General features: G+C 46.0%; 1 protein-coding gene across 2 annotated transcripts in view; it reads right to left on the bottom strand.

Annotated features, from left to right (window-relative positions):
• ADCY8 (adenylate cyclase 8) overlaps window positions 1–23,840 on the bottom strand; it is a 139,458-nt gene extending 115,618 nt beyond the window's left edge. For both annotated transcript variants that reach the window (XM_056854245.1, XM_056854247.1), the window contains exon 1: window positions 22,967–23,840. In XM_056854245.1, coding sequence (XP_056710223.1) covers window positions 22,967–23,839 — 873 coding nt within the window. In that variant the 5' untranslated portion in view covers window position 23,840. The remainder of the gene's footprint in view (window positions 1–22,966) is intronic.
• Between the last annotated feature and the right edge of the window lie 3,654 nt (window positions 23,841–27,494).

Here is a 27,494-nt window from a genome sequence, read left to right as displayed (position 1 = left end):
TTTAGTATGGCTAAAAGACTGGATGAATTTGTCAAATGTACGTTTGCTAGACTTGGAAGGTTATAATAACTTAAGTGGATGGCATGGTTATTTGTGGTATGATAAAATTAAATTACAAGCAACATTCCGTAACCATATAATCAGGTCCTCTCTACTTCGTATTTGGATGAGATATAAACACATTTTGGAACCAGAAACACCGATGTGGATATCGCCCCAAGAAATGCTAACTTTGCGCCCACTTAGACCAGACAAATTTATTACTTATCAAGATCTAATTAATTGGGAAGGAAAGAAATGCTCACTAAAAGACTTTCAACTTCTTAAGGATGATTTACAATGGCTTCAATATTACCAAATCAAATCAGTTTTTGTACAAGATGCAAAAAAAGGTTTCTCTAAAGAAAAATCTCCTTTTCAAAGGATTCTACTAGACAATAATACAAAGCTGATTTCTAAAATGTATAATCTCCTTTTAACAATATACTGTGAGCAGGACACGATTAAACCAACTATGATCGATTGGGCTCAAAATGTGGGACATGATATTGTTTTAAATAAATGGGAAAGATTATGGTCTAAAGATTTAAAAGGAATAAAAGCACAGTCAGTGCGAGAAAACATCTATAAAATGATGTATAGATGGTATCTAACACCCAAGAAAATTGCAAAGATTTATAAAACGATGTCCCCTACTTGTTGGAAATGTAACAAAGAAATTGGTTCCTTTTATCACATGTGGTGGACCTGTGACAAAGCCAAAGACTTCTGGGACATGATTTATAACGAACTGAGATTAATACTACAAAAGAATATATCCAAAACACCAGAAATGATGTTATTGAGTATGATTCCAGACGACTTAGCAACACAAAGAACCTTTTTGATTTATGCCACAACAGCTGCGAGACTGCTTTATGCAGCGAAATGGAAAGGGCTAGAAACTCCAGAGAAAAAAGACTGGATTGTTAAAATGTTTGAAGTGGCAGAAATGGCAAAACTCACAGCTATTCTAAATGAAGAAAATGACGTTCGGTTTTTGGGGGAATGGGGGGCGTGGATGCATTATTGTGAATATGAGTTAAAATTGGGAAGAATGGAAGAATATTTTCTAATCTGATCCAGAGGATTATTTTTGATTTTTTTTTATATTGAATAAGCATAATTATATTTACTAACAGATTATGGTTTTTTATATACGGTATTGATATTTTATCAAGATTAGATTACTTATGACGGGATGAACTTTTTATTAAGAGGCAGATAGAGGTGATGGGGAAGTCAAAAAATTTTCCATTTCTTTTTTTTTCTTTTTTCTTTTCTCTTTTTTATTATATGATATGGAATTATAACAACTTTAGGTTAGAATTGAAATTCGATATTGTTATAGATGTTGTTTAATGCAATGGAAAATTTCTATCATAAAACCCAATAAAATTTATATATATAAAAAAAGAAAACCATATGGAAAACAGATGAGTCATGTTTATGAGGCCCTATATTTTCAGACAGGAGGGATGATGGCAGGGTATAGCTCGATCTCATCAGATCGGGGAAGCTAAGCAGGGTCAATACTTCATAGAATCATAGATTTGGAAGGGGCCTCTAGGGTCATCTCATCCAAATCCCTGCACAATGCAGGAAATTCACAACCACCTGCCCCTTACACCCCCAGTGACCCCCTACTCCCCGCCTAGAAGATAGCAAAAAAAAAAAAAATCCACGATCCCTGGCCTGTCTGGCCTGGAGGAAAATTGCTTCCTGACCCCAAAGTGGGGATCAGCATTACCCTGGGCATGTAAGAAAGGCCCATGAGAGCCAAGCACTGGCACAACCCTTCCTGCCCTCCTTCTCATTATCTGCCTAAGTTCACAGAAGGGAGACCATCACTGCCTACCTGGACAACAGAGCTTACTACTTTTCAGCCATTACTTCAAGTAACTAATCTCAGGGATTTGCGGTGGATGAACATACCCACAGATCTAGATGGAGGTATGGATGTCCTGGCAAACTTGACCCTGGCAAAACCTTGAGGAGAGAAAATAATATAGGGAAAGCTATTTGCACTGAAGGCCTAAGAGCTGTGGCAGTATTATATACTCTTAGTGGCAACGCTTCTCAAAGAAAGGTAGAACTCTTTATCTCTTTCCTTCTTCTGATGTTCTTTAATGGGAGATGCCATGGATTGAACTTTGGGTATGCTCTCAACCACTACACAATGGCTCATCTCCATTTTTCTGGATGTAGATATTTCTGAGAAGAGATGTGACAGTGGCATTATGTGGTATAGAACTGGGGAAAGATGCAGTTATCTTCAGCCCCAATTTCTGAATGTAACTCTAAAAAATTCCTGTTTCTGAATTAATGGAACAATCAGGCTGTTACCGCACTAGGTATTCCCAGCGATGTATTAAGAGTTTGAAAACGTTATAAAAAATGCTGTTTGCACTTTCTGTGTATTCCCACCGATGTATTAAGAGTTTGAAACTGTTATAAAAAATACTGTTCGCACTTTGTTTGGCCCCTTTAGCTGTGAAGATGTCTTCCAACCATTTTTTAGCTGTAGTATCCAAAAACCCTTTTAAAGCAATGTTTTTTATAACATTTCCAAACTCTTGATACATCGCTGGGAATACCTAGTGCGGTAACAGCCTCACTCTAGCCAGGCATGGTTATGCCATAAATTATCACATTAAAGGAAAAGAATAATTCCAAATAACTGCGATCACACATATATTCATTTCCCTCTTTAATAATAGTTCGGAAATCTTTCTCTGGGGGTTACCGCACTTTGTATTCCCAGCGATGTATTAAGAGTTTGAAAACGTTATAAAAAACATCGCTTTAAAAGGGTTTTTGGATACCACGGCTTATAAATGGTTGGAAGACCATTTATAAAGGGGCCTCTGAAGATGCCTGCCACAGCTAAAGGGGCCAAACAAAGTGTGAACATTGGTTCTTGTAGGTTATCGGGGCTGTGTAACCGTGGTCTTGGTATTTTCTTTCCTGACGTTTCGCCAGCAGCTGTGGCAGGCATCTTCAGAGGAGAAGGACAGTGTCCTTCAGTGTTACTCCTCTGAAGATGCCTGCCACAGCTGCTGGCAAAACATCAGGAAAGAAAATGTCAGGGGAAAAAATACCACGACCACGGTTACACAGCCCGGATAACCCCCAAGAACCAATGAACTCTGACCGTGAAAGCCTTCTACAATAAAGTGTGAACAGTATTTTTATAACGTTCAAACTCTTAATACATCGGTGGGAATACATAGAAAGTGCAAACAGTATTTTTTATAACGTTTTCAAACTCTTAATACATCGGTGGGAATACAAGTGCGGTAACCCCCTCTTTCTCATACATGAATTTTGAAAGTAAAACAAACAAACAAACAAAATGATCCTGTTCATTCTGTAGAATGTTGAATACAGTCAATTTCCCTTATTTTCAAAGGCAACAGAGTCTCTCTAATAACCATCTTCTGCAAGTGAGCCTTTCGTTTGGAGCAGGTTAGAATATAGAATCAAGCAAAAAAGAGAATCCAAAGCATTTGCATTTGAAAGGCACAGCAAACCACCAGAGGGAGCCAAATGAAAGTTTTCTAATTTTCATCTACCTTAGGAAAAGAACACAAACAGATCAAACATTTCAGCACCAAGACCTGTGGACAGTTCCCAGTATATTCAACAACTACTGACCGTAATCCTGGACGATATGCTGACAATCTCTGCCAGCCCTGCTTGGAAATGGTGAGGATAAACTAATCCCGGCTAACAAAATCTGCTGCTGTTATCATTTGCAAATGCTATTCTATCCTATTATACTGCTCACATGAGTAGCCCGTACATTTCATAGAATCACAGAGGTGGAAGGGACCACCTGGATCATCTAGTCCAACCCACTGCATAATGCAGGAAATTCACAACTACCTCCTCCTACACACCTCCAGTGACCCCTATTCCATGCCCAGAAGATGGCCAAGGTGCCCTCCCTCTCACGATCTGCCTAAGGTCATAGAATCAGCTTTGCTGACAGATGGCCATCTAGCCTCTGCTTAAAAACCTCCAGGGAAGGAGAGCTCACCACCTCCCGAGGAAGCCTGTTCCACTGAGGAACCACTCTAACTGTTACAAAATTCTTCCTAATGTCTGGTCGGAAACTCTTTTGATTTAATTTCAACCCGTTGGTTCTGGTCCAACCTTATGGAGCAACAGAAAACAACTCGGCACCCTCCTCTATATGATGAGATATGGTTATCATGTCCCCTCTCAGTCTTCTCCTCTCCAGGCTAAATATACCCAGCTCCTTCAACCTTTCCTCATAGGACTTGGTCTCCAGACCCCTCGCCATCTTTGTTGCCCTCCTCTGGACACGTTCCAGCTTGTCTACATCCTTCTTAAATGGTGGTGCCCCAAACTGCCCAAAAACATTTCTAGCATTATTCACCTAACCAAACTGACATTTGTAACATCTGAACTGGCAGCATCTCCAAACGCATACAGCAGCTATGAGACCGCGACACAATTCACACTTTACTGACTTCATACCTCTCATAACAGCCTACATTTATCTCCAGAGTTAATGTAATGACTTTCAAGCATTTGGCTTGCTCTGCCCTGAAAAGAAAATTCAGTTCTCCCTGGAGAGAGACGTAAGGGCCATTTGCTGTTATTTGTGGATTTGGAGGAATGTAAGTTTTATCACCTCTTGAACACATGAACACATGAAGCTGCCTTTTACTGAATCGGACCCTTGGTCCATCAAAGTCAATATTGTCTACTCTGACCGGCATCGGCTCTCCAGGGTTTCAGGCAGAGGTCTTTCACATCACCTACCTGCCTAGCCCCTTTAACTGGAGATGCCGGGGATTGAACCTGGGACCTTCTGCATGCCAAGCAGAGGCTCTGCCACTGAGCCATGGCTCCTCCCCTCATAAAAAAACCAAATGTCACTGGATACTAATGTCAGCTCCGCATCTAACGTTTAAAACGCAACACAGGCTATGCCAGGATTTTCCATCACATCCTGAAGTTTCTTCCTTTTCTTATTTTTGTTTAATTGTAGTATCCAGCCTGAAGAAGAGTCCAGAAGAACTCAACAGTTCACACCCTTTCATGTGTCATTTGGTTGATCCTCATAAAAGGTACCGTGTGGATTGTATTCTGTGTTTCTGAGGCGACTGTCAAAAGAGATATCACTGGGATTTATACAAAGATACAACATTGTGAGAAGCTACAAAATTCTGCAGAGGGAAGAATGAGTTGCATCCTAACACAGTTAAGTGTGGAGAGACAACCCGCTATTTAAAGATGGACATTCATTTAGAAATTGATGGTGTTCACATCATCTCTGGTTGCTTCCCCCCTTGCCCGCAGTCCTAATTTCCACAGTTACCTCTCTCCTTTTTCATATACCAAATGGACAGTTCACATGAAGAAGAGAAGAAGAGTTGTGTTTTTATACCCCACTTTTTCTTTCCCTTTAAGAAGTCTCAAAGCGACTTACAATTGCCTTCCCTTTCTCTCCCCACAACAGACACCTTGTGAGGTAGGTGGGGCTGAGAGAGTTCTGAGAGAGCTGTGACCAGCCCAAGGTCACCCAGCTGGCTTCATGTGTAAAGGTAAAGGTAGTCCCCTGTACAAGCATCAGGTCATTCCTGACCCATGGGGTGATGTCACATCCCAACGTTTCCTAGGCAGACTATGTTTATGGGGTGGTTTGCCATGCCTTCCTTAGTCATCTACACTTTACCCCCAGCAAGCTGGGTACTCATTTTACCGACCTCGGAAGGATGGAAGGCTGAGTCAACCCTGAGCCAGCTACCTGAAACTGACTCTTGTCGGGATCGAACTCAGGTAGTGAGCAGAGCTTTTGACTGCAGTACTGTAGCCTACCACTCTGTGCCACGGGGCTCTTCTGGCTTCATGTGTAGGAATGAGGAAACAAACATGGTTCTCCAGATTAGAGTCTGCCACTCTTAACTACTACACCATGCTGGCTGAAGCTGCCTTATACTGAAAGAGACCACTGGTTTATCAAGTCAGTCTTGTCTACTCTGACTGGCAGTGGCTCTTCAAGGTCTCAGGCTGAAGACTTTCACATGGCCTAATGCCTGGTTCTTTTAACTGGAAATGTTGTGGATTGAACCTGGGACCTTCTGCAGGCAAAGCAGAGGTTCTACCACTAAGCTACAGCCTTTTCCAAGCAGACTGAAAGTAACAGCATCTTATGCAAAGTGCCTCCCCTGGATCCGCCTGGATCAGGACTGGCTGTGGGTTATTCACCTGTGAATAAAAGAGTGTTCTGCATATTCTCAGAGACAGACTTTTCTCCAGGCAACCTGCAGATTGCAGAGAAAATAGCATGACCTGGACAGGCCAGTTGTTCAGGGGACCCGACAACAGCTTCAGAAAAAGATTTTATCCTCTAGTATCTTCTCACATTGCATGGTCTGTATCCTTTCCCTCTCTTCAGCAAAGTTTGAAGACTGCCTCCAGCTTAAGTGATACCTCTGCCTCCTGGGGAAGATTTTTTTTTCATGCAGCAGACAGAGCTGAAAAGAAGATTGTGGAGGGCCTGCAGCTCAGTGGTAGAGCATCTCCTTGGCATGCAGAAGGTCCCAGGTTCAATCCCCGGCATCTCCAGGTAAAAGGATCAGGTAGTAGGTAATGCGAAAGACCTCACCCTGAGACCCTGAAGAGCAGCTGCCACTCTGCATAGACAATGGCCTTTTATGCCCCCCCCCCCCCCGCTGACTGCTTTGGGGTATCCTTTTGATTATGCATGCCTTTCCCGCCTGTCAGAGGTTGCCTTGCTCTCCCCATGCATTTTGCTTGCATGTTCCAAATTCTGGCTAAAACAGCATCTGAAAAACATGGGGAAAATGTGCGGGGAGAGCAAGGTGACCTCTGAGGGGTGGAAAAGGCATGCACAATCAAAAGGAAACCCCAAAGCAATTGGTGACCTAAGGGAAACGCCCCTGCACAGAAGGCCAATACTGCCCTTGATGAACTGATGAACAGATTCACTATAAGGCAGCTTCATGCAGTCATAACTGTTTGTGTGTGCGTTCAAAATCTGGGTCTAGCGGTTGCCACTGAATTTACCTAAAGAGACACTTCCGTGAGATTCCTCTTCAGGGAAACCTGACATTAAAATGCACAGCATTGAGAAAGCAGCCAGTGAACATTTTAATCTTCCGTGGCATTCTGTTGCTAATCTAAAGGTTACAGTTGTCTTACAAAAGAAACTTCAAAGGGAGAATGCACTTAGCAGCACTGCATTGGGAATCATAAACAAATTCAAGGCAATGTACCCCCACCACACACACAGCTTAATAGGGACCTGTGGTTCCTAACTCATTCTAGGTACTAATATCTTGCACATCCATCCCTTGCAGATGTTAATTACTTCAGCTATACCATCCATAATTTCCCGTCGTATCTGCATATCTCATTTCATCCTGCACTAGGTTTTACATTGGCCTAGCCAACAGCAGCTGGCGATGTTTCACGCCCATGCTGAGTGAACTGATTACTCTTCAGATTGGATTCTGTCTTGAACTGGCTTCCCTTTGTTGCCCCGAGTTGGATGGTCCAAGCTAGGTCGATCTCATCAGATCGTGGAAGCTAAGCAGGGTCAGCTCTGCCTAGTACTTAGATGGTAGGAGGAGGAGGAGGAGGAGGAGAAGGAGAGTTGTTTTTATATGCCGACTTTCTCTCCCACTTAAGGAGGAATCAAACCGGTTTACAATCACCTTCCCCTCCCCACAACAGACACCCTGTGAGGTAGGTGAGGCTGAGAGAGCTCTAAGAGAGCTGTGACTAGCCCAAGGTCACCCAGCTGGCTTCATGAGGAGGAGTGGGGAAATTAACCCAGTTCTCCAGATTAGAATCTGCCACTCATGTGGAGGAGTGGGGAATCAAACTCAGTTCTCCAGATTAGAGTCCACCACTCTTAACCGCTATACCACAGCTTGAGTCACTGGAGAATCATAGAATCATAGAGTTGGAAGGGGTCATACAGGCCATCTAGTCCAACCCCCTGCTCGATGCAGGATCAGCCTAGAACATCCCTGACAAGTGTTCGTCCAGCCACTGCCAGAGAGGGGGAGCTCACCACCACCCTAGGCAGCCAATTACATTGCTGAACTAATCTTACTGTAAAAAAAAATCCCTAATGTCTAGCCCATAATTTCAACCCGTTATTGCAAGTCCTATCCTCTGCTGCCAACAGGAACAGCTTGGCCAGATTGGCCAGGGATGCTGGAGGTTTTTGGTCTTCCTCATGGGCCACGGCATAGGGCAGGAGTCACTGGGGGAGTGGGGGTTGTGAATTTCTAGTGTTGAGCAGGGAGTTGGACTAGATGACCCTGCAGGTCCCTTCCAGATCCATGTTTCTATAATTCTATACAGTCTACCTTCCAAAGCGGCCATTTTTTCCAGGTGAACTGATCTATGTTGCCTGGAGATCAATTATAATCCCAGGAAACCTCCAGCCACCACCTGGGGGTTGGCAACCCTAAGGATCACCCTTTGATCTAACCAAAAATATGGAAATATAAAACCAGGAGTCCAGTGGTACCTTACAGAATACAGCTACCTGTATTCTGGTATAAGCTTCCATGAACTAGAGTTTACTTAATCATAAACTATTAGTTTATGCAAGAATAAATGTTGTTAGTGTTTAAGGTGCCATTACATTCCTGTTTTATTTTTTAATTATTTTTATCTTTCTCTCTTTCAGACATTTACAAATATAGATACAGAAGAAACAGAGAAAAAAATACCACCCCCCAAAAAAACACAATAAAACAGCTGCTTTCAAATTTAGGTTCAACGTTTGTTGCCAGAAATAGAAGAATTGGTTTTTATACCCCACTTTTCTCTACCTTTAAGGAGTCTCAAAGCAGCTTACAATCACCTTCCCCTCCTCTCCCCGCAACATACACCTTGTGAGGTAGGTGGGACTGAGTTCAGAGAGAACTGTGACTAGCCCAAGGTCACCCAGCTGGCTTCAAGTGTAGGAATGGAGAACCAAACCCGCTTCTCCAAATTAAAGTCCGCAGCTAGTAAGCACTACACCAAATTAATGGTTTCCAATTAATGAAAAGCATGGCTTATATTATCTAGCATCCTTCAGATGAGCTATTTCATGGAACCTTAGGAGTTTGGCAATTTGCCACACTTCGTTAATCCATTTACTCATATTTAAATTTGCAGCATGTTTTCAGTTATTTGCTGTTACCATCTTGGCAGCAAAGGTCAGATAAAAAAACATATCTGAATGCTCTTTTCCCGCATATTCGCGTATTTTTCCCCCCTGCAACAAAAAAACATAGCTAAATATTTTTTTGCTGTAACAAACCAACATAGCCAAAGAATTGTCTTTTTAAGTCATATAATGTATATATCTGGGTTTTTTCCTCAGCCCCTCTCTCTTCATTCTCTTAAAAACTTTAAAATACAATTGCGGTAGTGCCTTTAATGGGTTTTGGGTTGCCAGCTACCTGGAGAAAAGTATCCTGTCCCTTTCGCAGAGGCTTCATGGGTTATTTACCATATGATGTTATTTACCTCTATGCCATGAAAAGCTTCACCTGCCCATTTCCACATATTTTTATTTAAATATTTTTATTTAAAATTCTACATAACAATAACAAAACACACAACATATCTACCATACATAGGCATAACATAAAAACATAAAAACAAGTGTACCTGAAAAAGCACTAAAATTACCAACTATTCACATTTCCCCCCCTTAAAATAACTTATCAAATATCTATTTTTTGTTATACTTGTAAGTACCTTAGAACCTGGTACCATCTTAACTACTTTAGATATATAAGGAGAAAAGAAGCCTTTTAATTCTATTGTACTTATACGTTTTATACAACCATATTAGTATTCTAGATTTCTTTTATAATGCCTGTCAATATTTTCAAAAACTACTGCATAGTTTGCCCATTATATTTATCATGCTAGATTATAAAGTTATCTACTAACTTTAGAATTTACAATTTAGCCTAATCATAATCTACTTCCCATTTTCTTTGCAATTCTTCCAATGATCTTTTGTTCAACAGATGTGTCAATTTGGCCATCACCGCATACTCAGACACTTTCTCTCGCCAGCAGTCTATTTCTGGAATTTCTTCCTGTTTTCCTTGGTAGCTAACGCAACTCTGGAAGCTGTAATCATGTAACTGAATACTTCTCTTCTATCTTTTTCAGTGTCTGATGGTATTAGTCCCAATAGCATAGTTCCCGGGTCTACCCATTCCCACATATTAAAGGGGTAGGACATTTTTCTCTGCAGGCCTGTCAGTAGGGTTGCCAGGTCCCTCTTCACCAGCGGTGTGAGGTTTTTGGGGCAGAGCCTGAGGAGGGCAGGGTTGGGAGAGGAGAGGGACCTCAATGCTATAGAGTCCAATTGCCAAAACGGCCATTTTCTCCGGGGGAACTGATCTCTATCGGCTGGAGATCAGTTGCAATAACAGGAGATCTCCAGCTAGCACCTGGAGGTTGACAACCCTACCTGCTGACCACTCTAAGCAAGCATATGTCCCAACCGAAGGATGCTATCTCCAGCAGTGAACTTTCAGTGCTCATGGCAAACACTGCGAGCTATTTCAGGAGGTCATTCGATAACGCCAACTTTCAGGCAGCAAAGATTCTTCAGCGAGGCAGAGGATAATTGCTGCTCTCTAGCCTAAGTGTCGAGCCGCATATCAAACACCATCTCCCTCCTGGAAACAGAGGGAGCCTCACAAGGAAAGGCAGCCAAGCAAACTAACCAGAGGCAGTAAATGGTTTGTGCAATCAGAGAGGGAAGGAGAGAGAGAAAACGGCGAAACAAAGCTACAAAAGGAGGATTCAGTGACCATGAAGTCAAGGGTGAATGAATGCTAAAGGATAGTGATACTCTGAAAGGCTCCATGAATGCAAGAACATAAGAAGGGCCATGCAAGATCACATCAAGGCCCCCCTTGGGGTTGCCAGCTCCGGGTTGGGAAATACCTGGAGATAATCTAGACAGTAGTAAAATAGGAGTGGAGCTCTGCCATTCTTTCAGGTATCCCTCTGGGAACCGATCTGACTTTCTTAATAATGGAACTAATGAAAATTGGATTATACTAGAGGTGGTTCCAGGTATAAATTGAGAGGAGACTTTGTACAGTCACGTATTGAATTGAAGAGGGACTGGGGAAGAATCGGAAACAGCTGTCTCCCCTTCTTTTCTTGACATTTGGAACCTGCTTTTTCTCTTGTACCTGGCTGAAGGACTTCTGAAAACAGGAAGATTCGCTATTACATATACTTTTACAGGCTATTGTACCAATATTGGACTTTTATAACACATGCAAGCCCATTTGGGGAGAGTATTCCTGTGTTATACACTTGGCTATGTATAGCTATTAGGACAGATATATTGTTGCACTATCATTGGTCCTGTCTTTTCATGTTATGTAGCTTGCCTCATATTATATTTTGCACTTTATGATACACTTTCGCTCCTGTGTTTGCTTCCTTACATTCTGTACTTACACAGTGTTGTCCCTTTTGAGTAATCTCCAGATACTAGCTGGAGATCTCCTGCTATTACAGATCTCCAGCTGATAGAGATCAGTTCATTTGGAGAAAATGGCCGCTTTGGCAATTGGACTCTATGGCACTGAAGTCCTTCCCCTCTCCAAACCCCGCCCTCCTCAGGCTCCGCCCCAAAAACCTCCCACTGGTGGCAAAGAGGGACCTGACAACCCTACCAGGAGATTTTTGGGGTGGAACCTGAGGAGGGTGGGGTTTGTGGAGGGCTTCAATGGGGTACATTGCCATAGAGTCCGCCTTCCAAAGCAGCCATTTTCTCCAGATGAACTGATCTCTGTTGCCTGGAGATCAGTTATAATCCCCCACCTGGCTTGCAACCCTAGCCACGCATGAATAAATACATTTATTTAATAGAGTCCAAGACCAATACAATAAAACCCATATAATAATTCAGACTTCCAGTATCAAATAACTGTTGAGAAAAGAAATTTTAATTTTAAAATTATAAATTCATAGAATTATACAATACCTTTAGAAGAATTATAGCTGAAAAGCCTATATATGGCTTGCCCAAGTTTTCTTAGTCTTATAGGCCATCCATCCAAATTTGGCGACTTTGAAAGTGATCGCTTGATTCTTTTCTGCTGGCATAACTGAGAGAAGACTCCTATTTTTGCCGGGATGGTGGAAAATTATGGGGGTAATCAGAGTTTCCCTAATATGAGTATAGATGTTACAATAAAAAAAATGCTCAAGAGACTCGATATTCCAATCTCCACATAAGCATACACATTCTGTAGATGGTAATCCTCTATATCTACCCAACCCACCTGATTTGGAATCCAATGAGATGCCTCCTAGATCTTACATTGCCTGCTCCTGAAGTTGATATTCAGAGGTATTCTATTTAGCGACAATTGTCCGTAACTGCCAACTGATCTGTCTTCCACAAATCTCTTTACCCCTTTTAACAGGTGTCTCATTGATCTATACATGCGGCAGAATTTTTTTTAAGGTTGACAGTCTCCACATACGGCCTGGAGAGCTTCCGGAATTGCAACTCATCTCCACACTACAGAAATCAGTTCCCCTGGATAAAATGGCTGCTTTGGAGGTGGACTCTAGTCTAGGGCATTATACCTCACTGAGATTTCTCGCCCTCAGCTAGGGTTGCCAGGTCCCTCTTCACCACCAGTGGGAGGTTTTGGGGATGGAGCCTGAGGAGGGTGGGGTTTGGGGAGGGACTTCAGTGCCATAGAGTCCAATTGCCAAAGCAGTCATTTTCTCCAGGTGAACTGATCTCTATCGGCTGGAGATCAGTTGTAATAGCAGGATATCTCCAGCTAGTACCTGGAGGTTGGCAACCCTAATGAGCATGCAGCCGCACGTTTCAAACCTCCAAAATGGAATACAGATATGGTTGCCAACTGCCTGGAGGGGGAAAAAATGCCCTGTCCCTTTAATAGAGGTTTGATGGGATGTAGCGTGGTGTAGTGGTTAAGAGCAGTGGTTTGGAGCGGTGGACTCTGATCTGGAGAACCGAGTTTGATTCCCCACTCCTCCACATGAGCGGCGGATGCTAATCTGGTGAAATGGATTTGTTTCCCCACTCCTGCACATGAAGCCAGCTGGGTGACCTTGGACTAGTCACAGTTCTCTTCGAACTCTCTCAGTGCCAACTACCTCACAGGGTGTCTGTTGTGGGGAGGGGAAGGGAAGGTGATTGTAAGTCAGTTTGAATCCCCCTTAAGTGGTAGAGAAAGCCAGCATATAAAAACCAACTCTTATTATTATTATTTACGAGGTGATGTTATTGAAAAGCCTCAGCTGCCAGTTTCCAAACATTAAGCCCCTATTAAAGGGTCAGGACATTTTTCTCCAGGCCTGTTGGCAACCGTACCTACCTAAATGCTCTCATGCCGAGAAAGTGACTCAATTCTGGTGCTTTCCTTTATTCTAGGTTCATTGTCCTTTCCTCCCTGCCCTTCATGCTTGCCTGATAATCCGCTCAGAAAGACCAGCGGAATTGAATCACAGCGCAGGGTATAAATAGAGAGCAATTTACCAAAGTACAGAGAGGTGATTCTAAACTGCCGCATTCTGCAAGTGGGAGAAAAACAAAAAGAGCAAATTCCCTGGTTCATAAGGAGCTGGATGAAGACTCGCATACCTGACAAGCGAAGAAAAGAATTCCAAATCCGGTTGCAAAAATGGAGAGTTTTGGGATCACAAAGCTATCTGCAAGGTTGCCAGCTCCAGGCTGGGAAATACATGGAGATTTTGGGGGAGGAGCCTGAGGAGGGCGGGGTTTGGGGAGGGGAGAGACTTCAATGCCATAGAGTCCATTTGCCAAAACGGCCTTTTTCTGCAGAGGAACTGATCTCCATTAGCTGGAGATAAGTTGTAATAGCAGGCGATCTCCAGCTAGTACCTGGAGGTTATTCAAAAAAGACACCACTGTGTAAGTACAGAATGTAAGGAAGCAAACACAGGAGCGAAAATGCATCACAAAGTGCAAAATGTTATATTATACAAGCTGCACAACATGGAAAACAAAATCAATGACAGTACAACTATATAGCTATCCTAATAGCTATAAATAGCCAGGTAAGTAACACAGGTTACTAACACTATCCATGTGTTATAAAAGTCCAATCCTAGTACAAAAGCCTGTAAGAATTCATATTGTTGTATGTCTTCTTATTTTCAGATGTCCTTCAGCCAGGTACAAGAGAAAATGCAGGTTCCAAATGTCATGAAAAGAAGGGGAGACTGCCGTTTCCGATTCTTCCTCAGTCCCTCTTCCATTCAATACATACGTTTTGCACAGTCATGTATTGAATGGAAGAGGGACTGAGGAAGAATCAGAAACAGCCGTCTCCCCTTCTTTTCTTGACATTTGGAATCTGCATTTTCTCTAGTACCTGGAGGATGGCAACCCTAATGGTGGCCCCAATCCAAACTGGGACTCTTTGCGACTGCTATTTTTCGGTTGCTGGTAAATTCAGATGCCATTTGGAACCCACACCTCTAGTAGACCAGAAGGTATGGGGTAGGGTTGCCAGCTCCGAGTTGGGAAATACCTGGAGGTTTTTGGGGTGGAGCCTGAGGAGGGTGGGGTTTGGGGAGGGGAGGGACTTCAATGCCATAGAGTCCAATTGACAAAGGGGCCATTTCCTCCAAATATTTATAGATAACAAATATAATATTTATAGGGTTGTGTGTGTTAAGTGCTGTCAAACTGCTTTCGAACTATGGTGACCCCATGAATTAATGAACTCCAAAATGAACTATCCATAACAGCCTCGTTCAAGTCTTGCAAACTGAGGGCTGTGGATTTCCTTGACTGAGTGAATCCATCTCATGTTGGGTCCAGGCTTGATTTGATCTTGATCTTGAACCCACTGATATGTCTTTTTGGAGGTCCACAGTATCCATAAAATTCTCCTCCAACACCACATTTAAAAGGAATCTACTTTCTTCTTATCAGCTTTCTTCATTGTCCAGCTTTCACACCCATACATAGTAATGGGGAATATGATGGTATGAATTATCTTGGTCTGGGTTGCTAGTGACACATCCTTACACTTAAGAATCTTTTACTAGTTCCTTCATGGCTGCCCTTCCCAGTCTCAACCTCCTTCTGATTTCTTTGTCGCAGTCTCCCTTTTGGTTGCAACTACATTTTGAGAAATTTGACAGTGGCTGCAATACCGTCGGCTGACGTTTGGCTTAGAAGATGTCGGTTAACCATACTTATGGATGAAATATAAGTCTGCAAACAATTAAGATGGGGGGGGGGAAGGCAAATGCACAGACTTTTTTGAACAAAGATCGTATTCATTTATAAATTATTCAAGCCAGTGGAGGTTATTAAGCTCACAGTTCTTAACTGATGGCTTGGTGACCATTCATAATATGTTTTTATTTTTTAATTAATATTAATATTTGTATCCCATCCTCTATCCCGGCCAAGGCTGGGCCCAGGGCGGGTAACAACACAATGTACTGTACATAATAAAAACATCAATACATATAAATAATTCAAATCAACAGTCTAAAATTAAAACAATTTAAAACAAGACAGATGGCACTCAGAAATTTTTCTTGGACACAGAATCTTGGCCGACTCAGTGACACAGCCAGGCAGTCTTACTCCGATGGTAACCAGTCAGGGGGGAGAGAGGCAGGGGAGGCCAGCACTGGTGATAAAACAGTTGCTGCTAGGGTTGCCAACCTCCAGGTGGTGGCTGGAGATCTCCTGCTATTACAAGTGATCTCCAGGCGATAGAAATCAGTTCCCCTGGAGAAAATGGCTGCTTTAGCAATTGGACTCTATGGCATTGACATCCCTCCCCTCTCCAAACCCGGCCCTCCTCAGCCTCCACCCTGAAAATCTCCAGGTATTTCCTAGTCTGGAGCTGGCAACCTTAGTTGCTGTCCTCAATAGGGTTGCCAACCTCCAGGTACTAGCTGGAGATCTCCTGCTATTACAATTGATCTCCAGCCAGTAGAGATCAGTTCACCTGGAGAAAATGGCCGCTGTGGCAATTGGACTCTATGGCATTGAAGTCCTTCCCCTTCCCAAACCCCACCCTCCTCAGGCTCCACCCCAAAAAAGCCCACCGGTGGTGAAGAGGGACCTGGCAACCCTAGCCCTCAACCATAGGTCTGGCAGAACATCTCAGTCTTACAAGCCCTGAGGAACTGTGTAAGGTCCCGCAGGGCCCTAGTCTCCTCAGAGTGGGCATTCTACCAGGCCGGGGCCAGGGCCAAGAAAGCCCTGGCCCTAGTTGAGGACAGCCGGACATTCTTCGGGCCGAGGACCACTAGTAGGTTTGAATCGTCAGAGGTTGGAGATTAAGAAAATATTTAGAGTCATATGGCATTGAATTGAATTGATTGAATGTTTCTCCATTATGGCCTTGGGTCAAACCGTTTTGATGGACAATGTTTACCCTCAACCTTGGCATTTTATTATGTAGAATTTCCCCCCCGCAGTGTGGTCATGTTGTTTGTTGTTTACGGACACTGGTTATCGATAAATACTCGTTGCTCTTTGTTTATTCTAATATGATGGTAATAATAGAGTAGGTCAGGGCCGGATTTAGGTTTGATGAGGCCCTAAGCTATTGAAGGTAATGGAGCCCTTTATATGTCCAGCTGTCCTTTGTCAACAACAAATTGTCGCTGCTTTTTGTGTTGAATATATGCTATATGATAATTTATGGACCTAATAGGTATCTAAAGCCATTTGCACATAACAAAATATGTATTTTGTCAAAGTAATTGTTGAACTGAAATACAATTAAGAAAGAGTATATTAATAGTGAAATAATTATTATTTCCTTTAAATTTTTGGAGGGCCCCCAAGAGAGTGGGGCCCTAAGCTATAGCTTGTTTAGCTTATATGTCAATCCGGCACGTAAGTCCATCAGTGGGTATAGCTACAGCGAGTAAATGGAATTCTCATGTTTAGAGCCACCTCTGAGTGCCAGGATCCAGGGGTCAATAACAGGAAGTGGAATTCACCTTTTTATCCCCACTTGTCAACTTTCACAGCATCATGCATAGGGTTGCCAACCTCCAGGTACTAGCTGGAGATCTCCTGCTATTACAACTGATCTCCAGTCGATAGAGCTCAGATCACCTGTAGAAAATGGTTGCTTTGGCAATTGGACTCTATGGCACTGAAGTCCCTCCCCTCCCAAACCCCATCCTCCTGAGGCTCTGCCCCAAAAACCCACCAGTGGTGAAGAGGGACCTGGCAACCCTAATAATGCGGGCTATGATGGTTTTAATACTGTGTTGCCTTAATTTGTTATGCTTGTAAACCTATTGGGTTGTCTTATGCAGCTTCTATTTCTCTGTTCTCTAACTGTGCATTCCAGTTTTTATTGCATCGTTTACAGTCTGCATTTACTGGTCTCTATTACATGGCTTCTAATTTGGTAATCCACCGTGAGTCTTGGTGAGAGAGGCGGGTGATAAATGAAGTTAATGAAACCAATCATTTCAATGAAAAGGTTTGTGTTTGCGCGTGTTGCTGTCAATTAAGCATAGGGTTGCCACCCTCCAGGTACTAACTGGAGATCTCCTGCTATTACAGCTGATCTCCAGCCGATAGAGATCAGTTCCCCTGGAGAAAATGGCCACTTTGTCAGTTGGACTGTATGGCATTGAAGTCCCTCCCCTTCCCAAAGCCCATCCTCCTCAGGATCCATCCCAAAAACCTTCCACCGGTGAGACCTGGCAACCCTAATCAAGCATGTTTCTATGCTTGTAGAAACAAGCATAGACCACCTTGTAGGTGGTTTAATATTGCTAGCCATGTTTAGAGTGGCCATCTGCAAGGAGAAAAATCATGTTCCTTTAACAGAGGTTTAATGGGATGTCACCTAGATTGGATGGGCCAGGCTAGACCGATCTCATCAGATCTCAGAAGCTAAGCAGGGTTGCCCCTGGTTAGTCTTTGGATGGGAGACCACCAAGGAAGTCCAGGATCTGCAGACAGAGGCAGGTAGAAGCATGCCACCTCTGTTAGTCTCTCACCTTGAAAACCCTATGGGGCACCAAGGAAGTCCACCAAGACCACCAAGGAAGTCCAGGATCTCTAGACAGAGGCAGGTAGAAGCATGCCACCTCTATTTGTCTCTCACCTTGAAAACCCTATGGGGCCACCAAAGAAGTCCACCAAGACCACCAAAGAAGTCCAGGATCTCTAGACAGAGGCAGGTAGAAGCATGCCACCTCTGTTGGTCTCTCACCTTGAAAACCCTATGGGGCCACCAAAGAAGTCCACCAAGACCACCAAAGAAGTCCAGGATCTCCAGACAGAGGCAGGTAGAAGCACACCATCTCTGTTGGTCTCTCACCTTGAAAACCCTATGGGGGCCACCAAAGAAGTCTACCAAGACTACCAAGGAAGTCCAGGATCTCTAGACAGAGACCGGTAGAAGCACACCACCTCTGTTTGTCTCTCATCTTGGAAACCCTATGAGGCTACCATAGGATGGCTGCTACTTGACAGCCCTTTCCACCACTAATTGGATGCCATTTACCAGGTAATATGATTTACTTCCATGCCAGGCAATGGTTCAGCTGCTCGTTTCCAGGCAGACAGCCTCTATGGAAAGAGCAGGGCATTGTTCTCTACCACTTAAGGGAAACTAGCTTACACTCACCTTCCCTTCCCCTCTCCACAACAGACACCCTTTGAGGTAGGTGGGGCTGAGAGAGCTCAAAGACAGTGGGGGGAGAGAACAGAGCAATTACCACTCACAAACTCACATTCCGGGGGGGGGGGAGGGTGGATAACCGCTTTTTTCAAACAGCAAAGAGGGGAAGATTGAGACACCAATTTTGTTATCCTAAGCAGAGTTTCACCTGTCTTCGCCCATGGATTTCAATGGTGATCTTAACTCTTTTTAGGATTGCAACAGAACAAAACCCAGCCATGGTTTCCATTTGATCAATAACAACCACTGGTTCAGTAAAGTGGTCTACAAGCAGGCGGTGAAGTAGCTGTGACTAGCCCAAGGTCACCCAGCTGGCTTCATGTGTAGGAGTGGGGAAACAAATCCAGATCACCAGATTAGCATCCACTGCTCACATGGAGGAGTGGGGAATCAAACCCAGTTCTCCAGATCACCGCTCCAAACCACCGCTCTAATCTGGAGAACTGGGTTTGATTCCCTACTCCTCTGCATGAGCGGCGGACTCTAATCTGGTGAACCGGGTTGGTTTCCCCACTCCTACACATGAAGCCAGCTGGGTGACCTTGGGCTAGTCACAGTTTTCTCTGAACTCTCTCAGCCCCACCTTCCTCTGTTGTGGGGAGGGGAAGGAAAGGCGATTGCAAGCCACTTTGAGACTCCTTAAAGGGATAGAAAACCGGGGTATAAAAACCAACTCTTCTTCTTGCCCAGCAGTTAAGTCCACAAAGTGACCCAGGGCTGGTTGCTGCCTCTCAACCTAGCCTACCTCACAGGGTCAAGAGCCAGTGTGGGGTCGTGGTTGCAGTGTCAGGCTAGGACATGAGAGATCCATGTCTGAATCTCTACTCTGTCACGGAAGCTTGTTTGGCAACCCTGGGTCAGCTGCACACTCTCGGCCTAACCTACCTCACAGGGTTGTTTTGGGGATAAAATTAGGGAGAAGAGAATGGTGGCAGTAGCACTAGCATTGGATCCCCACTGGGGAGAAAAGTGGAGGTATGAATGAAGTTTTTTTTTTACGTAAAGGATGGTTGTTGTGAGGATAAAATGGGATAACTCAATGAGTGATTAAATTGTGAAGCTCGTTGCCAGAGGATGCAGTGATCACCACAAGCACAGACAGCTTTCAAAGGGGATTAGACACATCTATGGAGGATTGGTCCATTGGTGGCTACTGGCAAGAGGACTAAAGGGAAGCTCCAAGTTCAAAGGCAGAAAACTTCTGAACAGCAGTGCCAGGCGGCAATATCAAGGGAAGGCCTTTGCCTCTACACCCTATTGTTGACTCTCCATAGAAACTGGTTGGCCACTGTGGAGGAGGAAGAAGAAACAGAAGAAGAAGCAGCAGAAGAAGAGGAGTTGGTTTTTACACCCCACTTTTCTCTACTCTTAAGGAGTCTCAAACTGGCTTACAATTGCCTTCCCTCCCCCACCCCACAACAGGCACCTTGGAGGTAGGTGGGGTTGAGAGAGTTCAGAGAGAACTGTGACTAGCCCAAGGTCGCCCAGCAGGCTTCATGTGGAGGAGTGGGGAAACCAACCCGGTTCGCCAGATTAGAGTCTGCCGCTCATGTGGAGGAGAAGGGAATAAAACCCAGTTCTCCAGATTAGAGTCCGCCACTCTTACCCACTACACCACGCTGGCTCTCAGAAAAGATGCTGGACTAGATGGGCCACTGGTCTGATCCAGCAGGGCTCTTCTTATATTCATTCATGTCGGTCACCCTGAGATCCTTGGAGGAAGGCAGATATAGAAATGTGAGAGATATACACAACTGGAGCACCAAAAAGTGACTTACTGATTCTTTCATCTCTTCTGTCTGGGATCCCATCTGGATCTCTGTTGTCACCTTTCTTGGAGAGCTGTCATTTTGATGACCCAGTTGGCTGCTCATGAACAGGCCCCGTTTCTGTCGTTTCCAGCCACACAGTGGCTATTTTTGAAGCACAGCTCAAAGTGCTAGTAGTTCCCTTTAAAGCTCTGTGGTCTGGGACCAGGGTCCCTGGGTGGGCAGGAAGGGATGAGCCAGTGCTCGGCTTTCGTGGTCCTTTCTTACATGCCCAGGGTAATGCCAATCGCCACTTTGGGGTTAGGAAGGAATTTTCCTCCAGGACAGATTGGCCAGGGTTCCTGGAGGTTTTTTCCTTCCTCTGGGCATAAAGCAGGGGTCACTGGAGAAGGGGGTGGGAAAGTAGTTGTGAATTTCCTGTGTTGTGAGGGGGTTGGGCTATATGACCCTTGAGGTACCTTCCAGCTCTGTTTCTATGTGCACTGCCTACTCACGTAAGCACCTGCCTATCAACTTGGGTCATTAGCCAAGGTCCTTATCCGTGTGCCTCCACTTTTGGAAGGTAGGTGGGCAACTACTTGCAGAGGGGGGGCCTTCCCTGTGGTGGCACCTATAGAACATCCTCAAGATTTTCATATAAAATCATAGAATCATAGAGTTGGAAGGGACCACTAGGGTCATCTAGTCCAGTCCCCTGCACAATGCAGGAAATTCACAACTATATATTGTTTTATATTTTATGTTTGATTGACTGCATTGATTGGCTTTGTTCAGTTCTGTTTTTTCATCCCTTTCTTCTACTTGGGTGTTATAAAATTTAATTCTGTTTTTTCCCCCAACATAAGAACATAAGAAAAACCATGCTGGATCAGACCAAGGTCCATCAAGTCCAGCAGTCTGTCCACACAGTGGTCAACCAGGTGCCTCTAGGAAGGCCACAACCAAGACAACTGCAGCAGCATTATCCTGCCTGCTCCTCTGATCCTGGAGAAAATAGGTATGCATCATGACTAGTATCCATTTTTACTAGTAGCCATGAATAGCCCTCTCCTCCATGAACATGTCCACTCCCCTCTTAAAGCCTTCCAAGTTGGCAACCATCACCACATCCTGGGGCAGGGAGTTCCACAATTTAACTATGCATTGTGTGAAGAAATACTTCCTTTCATCAGTTTCGAATCTCTCACCCTCCAGCTTCAGCAAATGACCCCATGTTCTGGTATGATGAAAGAGGGAGAAAAGCTCCTCCCTGTCCACTCTCTCCAAACCATGCGTAATTTTATAAACCTCTATCATGTCTCCCCTTAACCGCCTTCTTTCCAAGCTAAACAGCCCTAAACAGGTTTCCTTTTTTGTTGTTGTTGAAAAAAATTTATTGGATTTTTAGGGTACAAAATAAAACAGGAGGGGATAGGGAGGGAAAAGTAAAAATAAACATATATTCTTGTGACAATCCACCACATCTAATACTTGACGCATTAGCACGTCATACTTCTAAATTAAAATTAAAATGTTCATTACAATTCTACTAAAATTTGTATTCATGATAACCCCCATATTATATTTGTCTAAAATATTATTCTCTATATTTTTTTCTAAACTGTTTTCCTGAGCTGATAGGTGCTGCGTGCTTTGTCCACACTGCTATGCTTTAGTTGACTATACTAAATCCAGCATAAGCTGCTAAATAAATAAGTGACGGGGAGATCTGTACTCAGAAGGTGTGACTCTAGAGGTTCCCTGAAATCTCTGAGACTTTTGCATGAAGGAAGGCTATTGTTGAAGCTCACGTAAACACACATTGAGCTGCCTTACAGTGAATCAGATAATTGGTCCACCAAGGTTAGTATTGTCTACTCAGACTGGCAGTGGCTCTCCAGGTTTCAGACATCACCTCCTACCAGAGCCTTTTTAACTAGACATGCTGGTGGTTGAATGTAGGACCTTCCATATCCAAAGCAGATCCAAAGCTCTACCACTAAGCCACAGCCCCTCCCACAAAGTTGGTATTGTCTACTCAGACTGGCAGTGGCTCTCCTGGATCTCAGGTTGAGGTTTTTCACATCACCTATTGCCCGGTCCTCTTAACTGGAGATGCCAGAGATTGAACCTGTGACCTTCTACAACCACAGCAGAGGTTCTCCCACTGCTCCACAACTCCTCCTGAAATTGAATGCTCTATCATGAGACAGGTTTCTTTAATCCAAACCACAATGCACAGCAGCATGAAGAAGTACCCAACAAGTACTCAAGTACCTCCATAAAGAAGTATCCAACAAGTACTCAACTACCTCCATGAAGAAGTACCCAACCAGTGACCAAATCAAGGTGACCCAAGATGGATAAAGCACCGACCAGTTATTGACTCAAGGTGACCCAAGGCAGGAAGAAGAATTAACCCATGGGAAATACCTGGTTGATGGAGATCACAGCCAGCCGGGGGATGACTATCTGCATGACGAGTTGTAGGACGGAGGTGACCAATCCAGCCAAGATGGCCCAGGTGAGGGGCAGAGGCAGCATGCTGTAGGTGACGAAGAGGGTGAAGAGCACATAGCCAATGCCGTCCCCAAGGAGGCCACAACCCAAGCCAGCCGCCAGGATCTGGGTGGCCATGGCCACCCACGTGACCACCCCGCTGTACTGGAGATAAGTGTACGAGGTCGTGTCCTTCCTGACCACCACTAAGGCACAGATGACCACCTCGATGCCGGTGAAGAAGCCCAGCAGGATGCCCTTAACGGGGTCCATGGGAGCCGAGGCCAAGGTGAGGTGGAGCAGCAGGAGGGTCAGCTTGGTGAGCACATCCAGGATGTTCACCACCACCTCCGACTTGCGCCGCTGGCCCAGGAAGTAGCGCTGGTAGAGGCGCTCCAAGTCCCGGGACTTGAAGGAGTTGCGCAAGGTGGGGAAGATCACACCCCGGTACGTGTAGCCCCAGTTGAGGAAGAAGTCCGAGTTGCTGGGAGCGCACTCCAGGCGCAGGAAGCCCAGGTCTCCGCCACTGGCGCGCTCCGGGAAGACTTTGGTGCCCCCGTTGTTGTGGCCCCCGAGGCCTTTGCCCGCCGACTGGCGCCGAGGGTGGTGGTGGGAGTGGTTGGGGCAGCAGGCCTCCTCTGCCCCCAGCCCTTTGCCCTGCTCCTGGATGAAGCGCTGCTCGGTGATGTGGCGCACAGCCGTCTGCCATAGCAGGCGCTGGGAACGGGCCCCGCCACTAGGGGGCGTCTGGTTGATGGTGTACAACTCGTCGCTGTCACTCAGGCAGTGCACCTCGGAGAGCTCCATGGTGGGGGGCGGGAAGAGGGGACAGGCCTATCACGGGGGGAAGGCAGGCAGCTGGCCGCCGGACCCCCCCCTCCCCTGACCCCCCTGGGCGCGTAGGGGAGGCTCAGCCAGTTATTTCAGAAGCCGGGGGTCTCCCCATGCCTTCTTTGGCACTGGATATTCCTCTGGATGGGGTGCCGGCTTGGGAAATGGCATCTCTACCCACCCACCCCGGGGTATCGCAGCGAGGGAGAACGGGAGGGAAAGCCCAGCTGAGTGAAATCGAAGCTCATCGGCCCCTCCTTGGGACCCCAGAGTCCAAAGCCGGGAAGGGGTCTACAGGAGAGCCAAACGCGCCCCTCGGGTTTAAAGGGCCGGCCTTCCCGCGCGAGGACCACCTGGTAGCATCCATCCCGTATGCGGCAGGGACGACCTGGAGCCGGACATAGGAAACGGCCTTATATCCAACCAGAGCATCGGTCCAACGTCAAACCAGAGCATCCCGCCCCGCGTCGACGGCGGCTCTCTCCACCGCTGCAGGCGAGGCTCTTTCCCCTCCCAGCCCGGCTACCTGAGCTCCTCGTAACCGGAGAAGGCTGCGGGGACCGACCTCCTGGACTCAACGCCTGCGGTCTCCGGCTGAGCCGCAGCCCCTCGGCGGGGAGCCCGGGGCAATCTTATATAATCGATAGACATCTATAGTAGAGGAGATTATTAGTCCGCGACGAAAGCATGCAAGTTCTTCGGAGCGAGACAGCCCGGAGCTTCGGGAAGGAGGACTTGCCGTTTCCAAACAGGTCCCCTGCGATCTGTCCCGATTCAGCCGGGAGGGCGAGCGGCTGGCTGTATAATCCTGGAGTAAGCCTCCTATCGAGGAGCAGCCGTCCGTGCGACAGAGAGAGGAAGAGAGGAAGAGAGGGGGTGGGGGGAAGAGAAGACCAAAAAGAAAGAAAGAAAGAAAGAAGAAAGCAAGGCAAAGCGAGAGAAACTCCGCTCCAAGCAGGGAGGCTTTCCGCGGCGACCTGCGATCACTCCCGAAATTGACAAGGCGGCCGGTGGTCCAGGCGTGAAACTGACCAGCTCAGTGAAACTGACCCGAGCGGCGGCTCCCTCCGCCCAGCGCGCACCGAGAGCGACCCTGCGGACCCCGGACAACTCCAGCAGCCGGGCGGGGAGCGGAGAGTTTTCCTTTTCTTCCTCGAGACCGGCGACTTCGGGCTATACATGGCCGGCTGGGGGGGATGGAGAGGAGGAGGGGGGCAGCTCCGGCGGCGGCGGCGGCGGGAGAGGCTCAGGTCGCGGTCCCTTCAGCCCCGGAGGGAGGCGAGGCGCCGGGATCCATCGCCGGCCACCCGGAGATCCGGCGGCGAGGCGATCCTCCTCCTGGGACTCCGGCGGCGGGGTTAGGCGAGGCGAGGCGGGCGAGCGCGCCCTTCGGCGCCGTTGCCCCGGGATGGCCGGACTCGGGGGCAGCCGGGGATCGGCGCCCTCCCGGCTCCGCGCAGCCCGGCCATCGGACCCCCCTCCCCGGCTGCAGAAAAGCCGGGCTAGCGACCGAGCATCGCCCGGGCCGCCTCGCCTCAATTGCACCGGGGCTGCCGGGATCGCAGCCGGGATCAGCCCGAGCGCAGCGCAGCACCGCCGGGCGCGACTCTCCTTCTCTCTCTCTTGCCGCCGCCGCTTCGACTGGGAGAGGCAGAGCCCGCCTGGGTCAGCTGATGGCCCCGTGACGTCAGGCTCCAGTGCCCTACCCCCCTCCCTTTGCACCCCCTTAACACATGAACACATGAAGCTGCCTTCCACTGAATCAGACCCTGGGTCCATCCAAGTCAGTATTGTCTACTCAGACCGGCAGCGGCTCTCCAGGGCCTTAGGCAGGGGTCTTTGTCATCACCTGCTTGCCTAGTCCCTTTAACTGGAGAGGCCGGGGATTGAACCTGGGACCCTTCTGCATGCCAAGCAGAGGCTCTACCCCTGAGCCACGGCCCCTCCCCAAAACTGGATTCTGACTACTACCCACGTTTAATAATCTGGGAAAGATGGAGCAATATGTGGGGAGGGACACATGAACACACAAAGCTGCCTTCTACTGAATCAGACCCTTGGTCCATCACAGTCAGTATTGTCCACTCAGACCGGCAGCGGCCCTCCAGGGTCTCAGGCAGGGGCCTTTCACATCACCTACTTGCCTGGTCTGACGTCACTCTGGAAGAGAGAGGATGGCACTACAAGCTGCTTTAGGTCCTCGTTGGGGAGAAACGCAGGTGTAGTGGTTAAGAGTGTTGGGCGAGTATCTGGGAGACCCAGGTTCAAATCCCCACTGGTACCATGGAAGGTTGCTGGGTGACCTTGGGCCAGTCACACTCCGCCAGCTTCACCTACCTCACAGGGTCGTTCTGAGGATAAAGTGAATGAGAAGGGAATGTCATAAGCTGCTTTGAGTCCCCATTGGGGAGAAAGGCGGGTACAAATGAATAAAATAAATATAGATAGATAGCCATATCGATCGATCTATCGATCTATCTATCTATGAAGGTGTATTTTACTGGTGTCTGTCGACACAATTTGGTCAGCCACTAAAGCCAACATGGTGTAGTGGTTAGGAGCGGTGGGTTGGAGCGGTGGACTCTGATCTGGAGAACCGGGTTTGACTCCCCACTCCTCCACATAAGCGGTGGAGGCTAATCTGGTGAACTGGATTTGTTTCCCCACTCCTACTCACAAAGCCAGCCGGGTGACCTTGGGCTAGTCACAGTTCTATTAAGAGCTCTCTCAGCCCCACCGATCTCACAGGGTGTCTGTTGTGGGGAAAGGAAGGGAAGGTGATTGTAATTTGGTTTGATTCCATCACACAACCTTTATTGGCATAAACATCAAGAAAACAATTACAAAAACGTCAGGAGTCAAGAGAAAATCTCCTCCTAGTAGCATAGTAGAGAAATTTCATTACCGATTCAATGATATTCCTGTTCTTTGTTACAACAAGTTTACAAATTTTACAATGATCAGATAGCCCCTCAAGAGATTGCAGACTAAACTTTAAGTGAATGGTACGAAGATCCTTAGAAAATTTGCAGTAAAGTAGGACATGTTCGTTATCCTCAATCTTGTTCATCCCACAAGGACACAATCTCTCTGTGTATGGGATTTTCTCAAATCTCTCATATAACACCATAGAAGGATGAACATTAAAACGAAGCAACATAAATGCCCTATGAAGGGACGGTTCAATCAAACAGGAAAAGTATTCCGGAAAGGAGGGACCATAAGGAATACCCCAGAGCACTGGAGAGTAACGGCCAAAAGCAAGGCTTTTCAGTTCTTGTAACTCCACATCGATAAGTCTTTGTTTGATCAACGCAAAGGCACTATTTTCATAGAGCAGGACCAAATCATTAATATTAAGACCAATGACTGAAATTTTCTTATCGATGAGGCCAGCCATTGAGAAATATGGTACTCAGAGAGCATAAGGTAAATAAGGCTATTAGGGTCACATCTAAAATGAAGACGTAGCCAAAATTTAATCATTATCATCCAGGCCTTAGTTACTAGATGTCTCTGGTTCAACTCCAAGCATATGGCCACATAAGATACGCAGGCTGGAAGCCCTAAAATTTTTCTCAAGAACTTTGCTTGAACCTGTTCAAGCAGTGCATTGAAAGCAGAGATCCAG

Source organism: Euleptes europaea, chromosome 8 (genome assembly GCF_029931775.1).
Source record: "Euleptes europaea isolate rEulEur1 chromosome 8, rEulEur1.hap1, whole genome shotgun sequence".
NCBI lineage: Eukaryota > Metazoa > Chordata > Lepidosauria > Squamata > Sphaerodactylidae > Euleptes > Euleptes europaea.
The sequence above is the reverse complement of the archived record's forward strand: the minus strand, read 5'-3'. Positions and strand labels throughout refer to the sequence as shown.